This window comes from Pteropus alecto, unplaced genomic scaffold (genome assembly GCF_000325575.1).
Source record: "Pteropus alecto unplaced genomic scaffold, ASM32557v1 scaffold3, whole genome shotgun sequence".
NCBI classification, from domain to species: domain Eukaryota; kingdom Metazoa; phylum Chordata; class Mammalia; order Chiroptera; family Pteropodidae; genus Pteropus; species Pteropus alecto.
The window spans coordinates 65,390,041-65,402,724 of NW_006442484.1; the positions used below are offsets into that span (position 1 = coordinate 65,390,041).

General features: G+C 33.5%; 1 protein-coding gene across 1 annotated transcript in view; it reads left to right on the plus strand.

The window, feature by feature from the left end:
- The window catches only part of LOC102883508 (cytochrome P450 20A1), a 42,959-nt gene that overhangs the window by 26,320 nt on the left and 3,955 nt on the right, over positions 1-12,684 (plus strand). The window contains exons 9-11 of the mRNA XM_006921373.3: positions 799-919; positions 3,427-3,538; positions 4,683-4,747. Of these exons, the coding sequence (XP_006921435.1) occupies positions 799-919; positions 3,427-3,538; positions 4,683-4,747 (298 nt within the window). The remainder of the gene's footprint in view (positions 1-798; positions 920-3,426; positions 3,539-4,682; positions 4,748-12,684) is intronic.

Genomic DNA, 12,684 nt, shown 5'->3' on the forward strand with positions numbered 1-12,684 from the left:
ATTTGAATAATTATAATCCCAGTAGATTACTAAAGGAAATGTAACTACTCTATTCTCACTGTTTTGTGTTCATCATGTAATTTTCTTACCTTTTCATTTCTGCAGTGAATGTAATCCATAGGCTGTAAGCTAATGATTTTTCACTTTTAGTGTTCATCAAAATAATTGTGGTATTTATTAGAAGTACAGATGCTTGCACCCCACCGTAAACCCACTGAATCAGAATTCGTAGATGTGAGGTTGTGCTATCAACCAACTCCCAGGTGATTTTTGAGAACCACAGTCCTAAGCAATAACTAGTGCCTGTTCTTGAGCCAGTGTATCTACCATTACAAATAAAAATTTACAATATTGATTTATAGGTAAATCTCTTGCCAGTTTGATTTCATTATGGCTCCTAAGTGAATGGCTAAATTCGTTTTCTGATTTCATAAGGTTGAGTGAACCAGACAATCCATCAAAGTTTTCAACATTTAATACCACCCCAAATGTAAAGTTTATTATCATTACTATTTTACCTAAGATAAAATATATTAAGTGGCTTCAGTTACTTGTCAGTTTTAAGAAAGAAATCATCCAGATTTCACTATCTCTTTTGGGAGTATTCTGTAAATATTTATGTTCTGTTCAATGAAGTACAGATTCTGTGAACAATCTTGTTTTATTTTTTTTGGTAATATTTATCTACTGTATCAGAAAAAAAAAAGGAAAATATCAGAGAAAAACAGTTTTTTGTTATTTTCCACCCAATCAATGAATTAGCTATTTTCATTGTTATTAATATAAATTTTCACTTAGTGTGCACCTGGGCAATCTGTTTTTTAACCACCTCTGAAGAAGTGCAGAAAAAACTGTATGAAGAGATAGACCAAGTTTTGGGGAAGGGTCCTGTTACTCCAGAGAAGATTGAGGAACTCAGGTAAGAACACACTAAAAGGAAGAGGAAATCATTAAAAAGTCAATTTGAATTGGTTTCACTATTTATTTTAAAGCTAATGCTATATTTAGGAAAGCTATATCTCTTTATGGGACTTACAATATTTACATATAGATTTTTAATAATTTAATTTACTTTTAAAACCTTATGTAGTTCTGGGAAAGCTTTACATTAGCCTGTATAAAATAGTATCAGTGATGTCAGGTAAGTGGAACATTCATGCCTCGATGGGAATGGAAGATGGTACAGTCCTATAGGAAAACAGTGTGGTAAGATCTTGTAAAGTTAAATGTACACTTCCCATATGACCCAGTGATTCTACTTCTAGGCATTCACCCAAGAAAAATGAAAATGAATGTCTACACAGAGACCTATATACAAACGTTCATAGCAGTATTATTTATAATAGCAAAAAACTGGAAGCAGTCCAAATGTTCATCAATTGGTGAATAAATAAATTATACCATGGAATATTACCAAGTAATAAAAAGTTAACACACTGTAAATAGACACAACATGGATAAATCTCATTATGCTAAGTGAAAAAGTCAAACACCAAGATTACCTACAATGTGACTTCATTTAGGTGAAATTCTAGAAAAGACAAAACTATCGTAATAGGAAGCAGATCGGTGCTTGTCTGGAGTGCCACTGGAGCCTGTGCCACTGGAGCCTGTGACTGAACACTGTCATCAGTTTAGGTGCTTTAAAAATAGAGATAGCCGGGGACCAAAACCAAATCTAATGTATAGCCAAAGTTGAGAATCACTGTGCTAGTGATTTTTATATATCTGGGGAGTCACATGTGATCATATGACTTCCCAATTTAAAATCCTTCAGTGACTTCTGGTTGCCCTTAAAATTTAAACTCACTAACGTAGCCTGTGAAACATTTCAAAAGCTAAGCCTTGCATTCCTCTCTCACCTTATCTTTTATCACTTCTCGTCTCTTCATACCCTTGTTTCTTCAAAGGTCCAGCACTCTATCTTCTGACTTGTGCAGACTACTTCTTTGTCTAAGTTCTCTCTTCCTGTCCCCTCTAGCTAACTCCTTTTTTGTCTGCAGGTCTCAGCCTAGCGTTTAGTTCTCTGCATAGTCCTTTCTCTAGTTAAGTGCTACTGCCATGTGTTCCCTACCACCTTGAACTTTCTTTGTCATAACAGCTACTGCGCTTTTTAACTGTTCATTCTTGAGGTCCCTTCTTTTCTCAAAGAAACTAGACTTTGAGTTCCTGTGAGGGCATCTGTCTTGTTCAGTGTCGTAGCTGAATATCTAACACAGTGCTTCTAATGTAGTAGGTACCCGATAAATATTTGTTCAAAGAGAAATAGAATGATGTTTCCTCCTTTGTTTTTGTTGTTTTTAGATATTATAAACAGTCAACATTCCTATGCTTACATCTTTGTTAATATTTCCATTTGTTTCTATTAAGATTCTGGAAATGAGATTATTTAACGCTATATGCAAAAGTATAATATTTATTAGTATGTCTTACTTATTATGAAATTAGACAGATCTGGATTTCAATCTTGTCAACACCACTTACCTGCTTTGTGTTCTTAAACGATTGCCTCATTTTTTAATTCTGTAGAATTAAAATAATTATAGGGTCCATAATTTTCTTGTAAGGATTACGAGATACTACATAGAAACTATTTAACAGAACTAGTTCGTGGCAAGATTTCAGCATATTTTAGTTTTATTCTTCTCATTGTGATGGACACTTAATATTCTAATACTATATATGTTGCCAAGTTACCCTTCAATAAGGTGATACCAATTAATACTTCAAATTGAAGATGATTATATTTTTCCCCATTTTTTTTATTGTTTATTGTCATTCTTTTTCATCTTTGCTAATCTGGCAAGTAAAAAAATGCTTTGGCAATTTTTTCATTGTTAATAAGAATTATTTAATATGTTTTCAAGCCATTTGTATTTATATTAATTGCTTTTTTATATTTTCTGTCCATATTTCTGTTGAGGTATTTGATTATTTTAATTATGGATTTTTTAAAGAGATTTTATACATTAAAGATATTGACTAAATATTTTTCCTAATTATCTTTTAATTTTACTTATGATTGAAAATACGTAAAAAAACCTACATAGATTATTTGTATTTTTCTTTATGGTTTCTGTCATTGTGTCAGTATTTTTATAATTTTTAGTAGAAAAGTCTTTTATTAAAATGTTCATCAAATCCTTTATTAAAAATAAAGGACTTTTCTACGCAAAAATCCTAAAACTATTGTTTTGCGTTTTCTTCTGGTACTTTTAAAGGTATTTTTATTTGTTTAAATCTTTACCCCCCCTGGACTTTATATACTTCTAATATATAACATATTTTCAAGCAAAAAACAATTATCATGTGACTATTTAAACTAGGAAGGTTATGAAAGCTGTTGAATGACATTTTGAAATGTATGTACGTTTTAAACTGCCTCTCCCAAAGTAAAGATCTTCAAAAAAAATTTTTTTTAAACAGATATTGTCGGCAGGTGCTTTGCGAAACTGTTCGGATTGCCAAACTGACCCCAGTTTCTGCCCGGCTTCAAGATATTGAAGGAAAGATTGACAAATTTATTATTCCTAGAGAGGTAGGAAACATTTAGTATACTTAAGTCATTCAGTTTTTCTTTTCAACTTTTAGTCTATATTTTAAAACTTTATTGTTTAAAGTGTTCAATAAATGCTACCCATTGTTAAAGACGATCATTTTTAAGTGACAAAATAATATATGGTTGTTTTAAAGTTCAAACAATATAAAAGAAAAGTCCCTTCCCCATAGGTACTGCTGTTAATAGTTTAGAGTGTATTTTTATAGATCTTTTTTTGTGTATATATATATTACTCTCTGTATTTTAAAAACTGAATTTACATGTGAAAGTTTACTCTTTATATATTGTTCTTTAATTTTCTTCTTTTAGTAGAAAAGTGCTAGTACAACTGGAACTTGATACAACTACAACTCATTATTTTTAATAGATGCATGGTATTCCATGTACCATAATTTATTTAAGCAGCCTCCATAGATGGAAATTTAGTGGACTTTTTTTTTTTTTAATACAAATTATATGCTTTTAGAGGTATTGGGTAGGGCCTTAGAAATGGAGTTTTGGGGTCAAAGTATATATGCATGTTAAATTTAAATTACTGTCTAAGTGGCAATTTATATTTTTAGCAACAATGTATGAGAATGCTTTTTGTCTCCATATCCTTACCACTTGTGGGTTTATGAATCTTCTACATATTTTATGAATCTTATATGAAAAATTATCTTGTTAAATTTTAATGTCCCTTACCCTAATCATTGGTGAGATTGAGTAGCTGATCATTAACAGTTTGTATTTCTTCTTTTGTGAATTATATGCTAAAACTCACTCTTCTTTCTCCTGAGCCTGTATGTCTTTTGTATATTATTCATACCGTCAGTTCTATGGCAAATATTTTTTCCTTTTATTATTTATCTTTTACTGGTGCTTATGGTATGTTTTGTTTTTACTGGATGCAGTTTTTAAATTTTCATATAGTTACTTTAGGGTTCCAGATTTTGTGACATGCTTAGTTTTGCCTTCTGCACTACAAGATCACCAGAAAAATGGCTTGTGTTTTCTTCTATTATTTTATAGTTTTAATTTATATTCATTATCTATGTTAAAAGAACATTTAGGACGAGTTGACTTTCGGGAGTCATTCTGTCTCTGCTAGGCCTTGACTAACCAGAGTAATTTTTTTTCACAGACTCTTGTCCTTTATGCCCTTGGTGTGGTGCTTCAGGATCCAAGTACTTGGCCATCACCATACAAGTATGAAATATCTGTCATTGTCATTATGATTATTGATTTTTATGTATTTGCATGTTGTGTATTCCTTTTTTAAGTTTTGAGGAGAAAATTCCATATGTGACAATGATACAACAAAAGAAAGCCACTGACTTCCCTTTATATCTTGTGCTCACTACTTTTTCTTTCATGAATCTGCTGGCTGCTACTTTTTGTCTCTCCCTTTACCACTTTATCCTAAGATCTATTTAATCACCTAAATTCTACAATGGAATTTTGGAATTCTTTTCTTTTTTTTGGTTAAGTGGGTACTGTTTATGCAGATTTTTTTTTCTGCTCTTGGTCTCAATTATTAAACTCTTTAGTCAAATTCAGAAAATAGGTTTTGCCTCTATGTGTTTTGTGTGAGAATGGCAAGGGAAAGAAAAGTTGAAGACAGAGCTGCTTTTGTTTGCTTCTTAGATAGGCATCTCGTACAATCTGCTTTAAAGAAAAGGGTTAAATTTATTGCCCTGGAAGAAGGTTGTATATTGAGTTGATTGTGGGTAAAACAGCAGTGTGAAAGGCAGTGGGACAGGGTTGATGCATGGGTAAAGTACTAGGAAACCTACTTCTGGGGAATAACAATGGGGCGTATTAAGTGTATCTATCATTTTAGTTTTGACTATTATAATGATATTAAAGGAAATCTATTAATGAAATAGCAATCCTTCAAAATATGCTGTAAGTAAAAATTAGGTAAATTTTATATTCCAAGTGATTTTTATAGCAAAATTAAAGATGTACATAGGTGGGAAATATATGCTCATAATTTGAAAAACAAACTTTGAAATTTTAAAATTTTTAAAAAAATTTGCATATGGAAAAAGGCCACATTTTTAATAAATTATAATGAAAAATATAAACTTTGTTGGCACTTTGGACAGTATTTCCATTCTTAAAACACTCAGAGCATCTAGGTTACAAGTTAAAAATACTGAAAGGTAGCTATGCCAAAATATGGAAATCATTTTTAGGGCTCAAATGTAATCAAATTTAGGAAATGTTAGTAATAATGTTATATGCAAAGGGAAAGCTTTTCGAAGTTGGAGACTTCCTTCCCCGTCCCTTGTGGAAGGTTCAGAGATACATCTTGTCAGCACCTTGAGATGATCCCTGAGAGACAATTCGTACTAACAAAAATGTACAGAGGACTGAGATATTGAGTGGAGACAGTTGACTAATTACATTTAAATATAATTGTCACACAGAGGAGGAAGAAGAGATTGACTTTTTTCACTGAACTTGATGCTCTTGAGGTCAGTGTGGGATGTTGCATATCTTTTTATGGCTGAGTAGTATCTGTTGTGTGGATGTACCAGATTTTGTTCAGCCTTTCACCCACTAAAGGACATTTGGGTTGTTTCTAGTATTTTGCTATTATGAATGGAGCTGCTATGAGTATTCGTATACAGGTTTTTGTGTGAACGTAGGGTTTCATTTCTTTTGGATAAATGCCCAAGAATACAATTGCTGGGTTATATGGTTAGTGCATGTTTAGTTTTGCTAAAAACTGCTAGCCTTTTTTTCAGAGATTCTCACCAGTTGTGTTTGAGAGGTTCAGTTTCTCAACAACCTCAATAGCATTAACTATTATCACTATTTTAAAAAAATTTTAGTCTAATACATATGTGGTGCTATTTTATTGCGGTTTTTATGTTTTCTTTTTGAATGAGTAACTGACATTAATGTAGTCTTCCTATATAAAAATGTCTAGATATGATTAATCTATAAAAAAATGCATATAAGTGCATTATTACTGTTAGAATATGGCAGTGTTTTAGAGCAAGAAACCCTGGGTCAATTTGGTCAATTTCTATGACTTAAATGGGTAATAATGTAAATGATACTCTATACCAAATGATGAAATATTGTCAACTTGTACAAACCAAACTAAAATAAAATTCTCAACAGAAAAGAATGAAGGCAAACATCAGAAATCTCGGTATGGACCAAGAGCAAGATGGTGACATAGTAGGCTCCTGAATTTCCCTCTTCCTACAGACACACTGAACATATATCTATACATGAGCAATTTTCTCTTAGAGAAATTTAGAAACTAGCTGAGAAAATACCCACATTGAAAGTAGTAGGAAAGGCTGAGACACTCTTGCCATGAATCCTATCCCTAGCACAGTGCCATATATTCAGGAGGGAACCTGATTCTAGCATTTCCTTGAGAATTAAAGGGTTTTGGACCATACCTTTAATGTCCCAACTTTGAAGACTCTCACTTGAGGAATAGGCTCCCAAAACACCTCGCTTTGAAAGCTATCGGGGCTCGTGTTCATGAGTCCCACAGGACTTCAGCAAATGATGAATCAGTTCCTAAAGGGAGCATGATGGGAGCACAAGCACTCACAGTGGCTATCCCCTAGGGCTCAGCACAGAGGGAGAAGACAAAAATGCTCATCTCCATTTTTTCCTGGAAGGAAGTTGACTGCTTACCTTACAAGCTGCTGCCTGAGGGTCTATCTTCTAATTAGCATGCATCTAGGTACTGACTGTGATCATCGCCAGAGCCTTATGGAGCCAGTGGGCTCCTTCCTTTGGCCCCTTCCAACAATAAAACCAGGTTTCCAGCATCTCCTCTGTGCACACATCTGGTGCCCCAACTCTTACAGCTTCCATATGAGGAACATGCCCAAATGAGCTAGCTCATATAGCCAGTGGGTCTTAATGTTCATAATTCCTATAGGACTATAGCAAACAAAGAAGCAGTTGTTAACAGGCATGCAGATATTTGCTGTGTCTGACTCCCAAGGTTCAGTGCAGAGGGAACAGACAAAAAATGGCCATCTCCTAGTCTTTCTTTGGAAGGGGTTTGACTGCATACTTCACAAGTAGCTGGCTCAGGGTCTGACCTTTAATTACCACACATCTAGGTGCTGACTCTGATCTTCCCCTGAGCTCAGAATACCTAGTGGGCACTTCCACTGCCTTCTCTCTCCACTTGCTCCAACAATAAAGCCAGCTCGCCACTATTTCCCATGAAGGAGCTTGTCTGCATATCTAGCAGTTCAACTTTTATGGCTGCTGCTTGAGGGATAGGCCTTCATCACCTAGCTATGATAGCCAGCAGGACTTAATTCACAAGTCCCACAAGATTATAACAAACCATTTTTAAATGGATACAGGAGCACCCGCTGTGGGTAAACACCTGGGCTCCATGCAGAGGGAACAGACAGAAATGGCCATCTCCCAGTTTCTCCTTGGAAAGGGTTTTGACTACATCTTCTAATCAGGCTGCATCTGGGTGCTGACTGTGTTCCTGTCCTTTTGGATGTAGACAGGACTTGGCATACTCTCACCTCCTAGGAGCCACTACAAATGAAGATGACAGCTTGAGTAATTACAAAAGTTAGAGACAACCAGGAACTCAGGCTGGGCTAACTAACGAGGTTTATCTCCTACACAAGACTGCTGTCAAGGCTGGAAGAAGTGGCTGTTTTATCTAATGTGAGGAAACCAACACAGAGAGTCATAGAAAATAAGGGAATATGTTCCAAAGAACAAAGAAAAATCTTACTTTGCTTTTTGATGTAAGTGATTTACACAATAGAGAATTCAGTATAACAGCCATAATCATGGTCACAGAGGTCAGGAGAACAATGCATGAACAAAGTGAGAATTTTAAAAAGAGATAGAAAATACTTAAAAAGTACCAAACAAATCAAATATACACATCATAGGTGTCCGAGAAGGAGAAGAAAGAGAAAAAGGAGCAGAGAAAGCTTATTCAAAGAAATAATGGCTGAAAACTTCCCTTCTGGATCTAGGAAGCCTAAAGAGTACTAAAAATAAATCTAAAGGGACTCACACCAAGACACATTATAATTAAATTGTCAAAAGTTAAAGACAGATAAAATCTTAAAAGTAGCAGGAGAAAGACAACATGTTATTTACAACCCCCCCTCCATAAGACTGTGGGGGAACAGAAAGAATTTCACTGAAAAAACAGCTGTGTATATAATGTCTGTTTCCAGAAGATTGTATTTAATGTTTTTATAATAGTTAAATTTGTTCACAGTCGTTTGTTATAATTAAACTTGATAACTTATTTGCAGAGAGCTGTATGGCTTATAATGAAGTCTTAAATATCTTGTTGATGTCCTGATAAACCTTATTTTGTTAGACAATGTGTAAATAGATAAATTGCTAATATTGGGAATGTGTCGTTTGTAAACCTAACTTAAAATGCTATATTCTCTTTTGATTAAATGTTTCAAAATCCCAGAAAAAAAAAACGATTATTTTATTGGGGAAAAAAAGATCCAGTATGAAACAGGAAATCAATTACAAAAAGAAAACTGGAAAATTCACAGATAGTTGGAGATAAAACAACATGTCACCAAACAAACAATGGGTCAAAGAATAAATTCAAAAAAATTTGAAAATATCTTAGGACAAATGAAAACACATCAAAACTTATGTGATGTAGCAAAAGCAGTTCTAAGAGAAGTTTATGGCAATAAAAACCTACATGAAGAGGAAAGGAAGATCTCAAATAAACATCTTAACTTTTTACCTCAAAGAAGTAGAAGAACAACAAAGCCTAAAATTAGTAAAAGGAAGAAAATAAATCTCAGAGTGGAAATAAATGAAATAGAGACTGGAAACATAATAGAAAATATCAATGAAAGTAAGAGCTGGTTTTTTGAAAAGACAAAATTGACAGAACTTTAGCTAGACTAAGAAAAAGTGAAAGCTTAAATAAATAAAACTATAAATGAAAAGAGACATTACAACTGATAACATGAATTCTAATAATCATAAGAGAATACTATGAACAATTTTATGCTAATAAGATAGATAACCTGGGAGAAATAAATTCCTAGAAACATAAAATATACCAAGCATTTGACAAAATTAAATATCCTTTTATGATGAAAACTCTCAAATTAGAGATAGAAGGATTGCGCCTCAACATAATAAAGGCTATGTATAACAAGCCTACCGCTAACATCATACTCTGGTTAAAGGCTGAAAGCTTTTCCTCTAAAATCAGGAGAAAGACAAGGATACCCACTCACTACTTTCATTCAACATAGTATTGGACGTCCTAGCCAGAGCAATTAGGCAAGAAAAAGAAATAAAAGGTATCTAAATCAGAAAGGAAAAATTAAAATTGTCTCTATTTGCAGATGATAAGATATATATTGAAAACCCTAAGGATGCCACCAAAAACTGTTAGAACTAATAAATGAATTCAGTAAAGTTGCATGATACAAAATGAATATCCAGATCTTACTTGACTTACGATGAGACCATGTCCTGATAAACCTGTTGTAATTTGAAAATACCGTAAATTGAAAATGTATTTAATATACTTCACCTACCAAATATCATAGCTTAGCCTAGCCTACCTTAAATGTGCTCAGAACACTTACATTAGCCTATTGTTGGGCAAAATCATTTAACAAAGCCTATTTTATAATAAAGTGTTGGCTATCTCATGGAATTTATGCATATTGCTTTTACATTATCGTGATGTTGAAAAATCCTAAGTCAAACAATTTTACATTGGGGACCATCTGTATGAAAATCAATTGCATTTCTATATATTAACAACAAGTTATCAGAAAGAAAACTTAAGATAACAGTTTCAAATACAATAGCATCAAAAAGAGTAAAATACTTAGGAATATATTCAAATAAGAAGGTGAAAGATCTATGTACTGAATACTGATGGAAGTAATTGAATAAGACTCAAATAAATGGAAAAGTAATCTGTGTTCATGGATTGGAAGAATTAATATTGTTAAAATATTCTTCCTAGCCAAATGATTACAAATTAAGTAAAATCTCTATCAAAAATTCCAGTGTCACTTTTTACAGAAATAGAATTTTTTTAATTCATATAGAACCACAAAAGACCCAAAATAGCCAAAGCAGTCTTGAAAAAGAACAAAGGCAGAGACATCATACCTCCCAATTTCAAACTATATTCCAAAGCTACAGTAATCAAAATAGTATGGTACTGACATAAAAACAGAAGTAGATCAGAGACACATAGAATGCAGAGCCCAAAAATAAACCCATGCATTTGTGATCAGTTAATTTTCAACAAATGAGGCAAGAATATACAGTGATGGAAAGAGCATCATCAATAAATGGTACATGGAAAACTGGATATCCACATTATAAGAGAATGACACTGGACTCCTATCTTACAACAGGCAAATGGAATAAGACTTGAATGTAAAACCTAAAACCTTAAAACCCCTGGAAGAAAACAGAGGGGTAAGATCCTTCACATAGTTCATGGCAGTGATTTTTAGATTTGACACCAAAAGCAAAGGCAACAAAAGTCAGGATAAGCAAGTAGAACTATGGCAAACTAAAAAGCATCTACACGGGAAAGGAAACCATCAACAAAATGAAAAGGCATCCTATGGAATGGGGGAAAATATTTGCCAACCACATATCCGATACAGGGTTAACATCCAAAAAATATAAGGAACTCCTATAACACAATAGCAAAAAATGGGGAAAGGGCCTGAATAGACATTTTTACAAAGAAGACATGCAAATGAAATGGCCAACAGGTACATGAAAAGGTGCTCAACATCACTAATCAGAGAATTGCAAATCAAAACCAAAAGAGAGATCACCTCACAGCTGTTAGGATGGCTATCGTCAAGAAGACAAGACAACAAATACTGTTGGTGTGAATATAAACTGGTACAGCCACTATGAAAAATAGCATGGAGGTTCCTCAAGAAATTAAAAATTGAGCTATCATATGGTCCGGCAGTGACACTTCTGAGTATATGTTCTAAAGAAACAAAATCATCTTGAAGAGATATCTGTACTTCCATGTTCATTGCAGCATTATTCACAAGTATGGAAACAGCCTAAGTAGAATGTTTTTCAGCCTCACAAAAGAAGGAAATCCTGCTATTTTCACACCATGGATAAACCTGGAGGGTATTATGTTAAGTGAAATGAGCTAGACAGAGAAAGATAAATATTGCAAGGTATCACTTATATGTGTAATCTAAAATAGAAAAAAAAAAAGTCAGACATATAGAAACAGAGTAGAATGGTCATGGGGATGGGGAGTTGGGGGGATATAGGGAATACCTGATAAAAGGGTACACACTCATTTTTGAGATGAATAAGGTCTAAGGATCTAATATATAAAATAGTGACTATGGTTGATAATACTATATAGTATAATTGAAATTTGCTGGGAACGTAGAAATTAAGTGTTCTCATAATGCACATGAAATGGTAACTAATGTGATGGATGGGTTAATTAATTTGAGGATGGTAATCCTTTCACAATGTGTACAGATGTCATATTGTACAGTTTAAGTATATTACAATTTTATTTGTCAATTATGCTTCATTGAAGCTGAAAAAAATAAGTAATCATTTTGGTTTTTATTTTATTTTTAATCTTTAAAATTATGAGTTGCTGTTTTTTTTATTTTTAAATTAATTAATTTATTTTAATTAGTATCAAGTATACAGTGCATTGGTTAGACATCTACATAGTTTGTAAAATGATCCCCCCAATTGCTCCCTCCCTCCCTTGACCCTCCACCTAGCCAATGTATAAATGCTAATTACATTCCCTATTCCATGCTCCCCATCCTCGTGACCATCCATCAACTACTAATTTGTACTTCTTTAACCCTTCGCCCCATTCTCCAAGCCCCCCAAATTCTCTTCACCTCTGTCTGTCACCAAATTGTCCCCTATATTTGTGAGTTCGTTTTTGATTAGTTGTTCCTTTTATTCCTTAAATTCCACATATAAGCAAAATCATATAGTGTTTATCTTTCTCTGTCTGACATAAATACCTACTAGGTTCATCGAAGCAATATCTTTTCCCATTCCCTTCCTTTTCATATGTAGGGGTCTTGTTATCTTATCCATTCAGCCACTCTATCTTTTGGTTGGAGCACTTAACT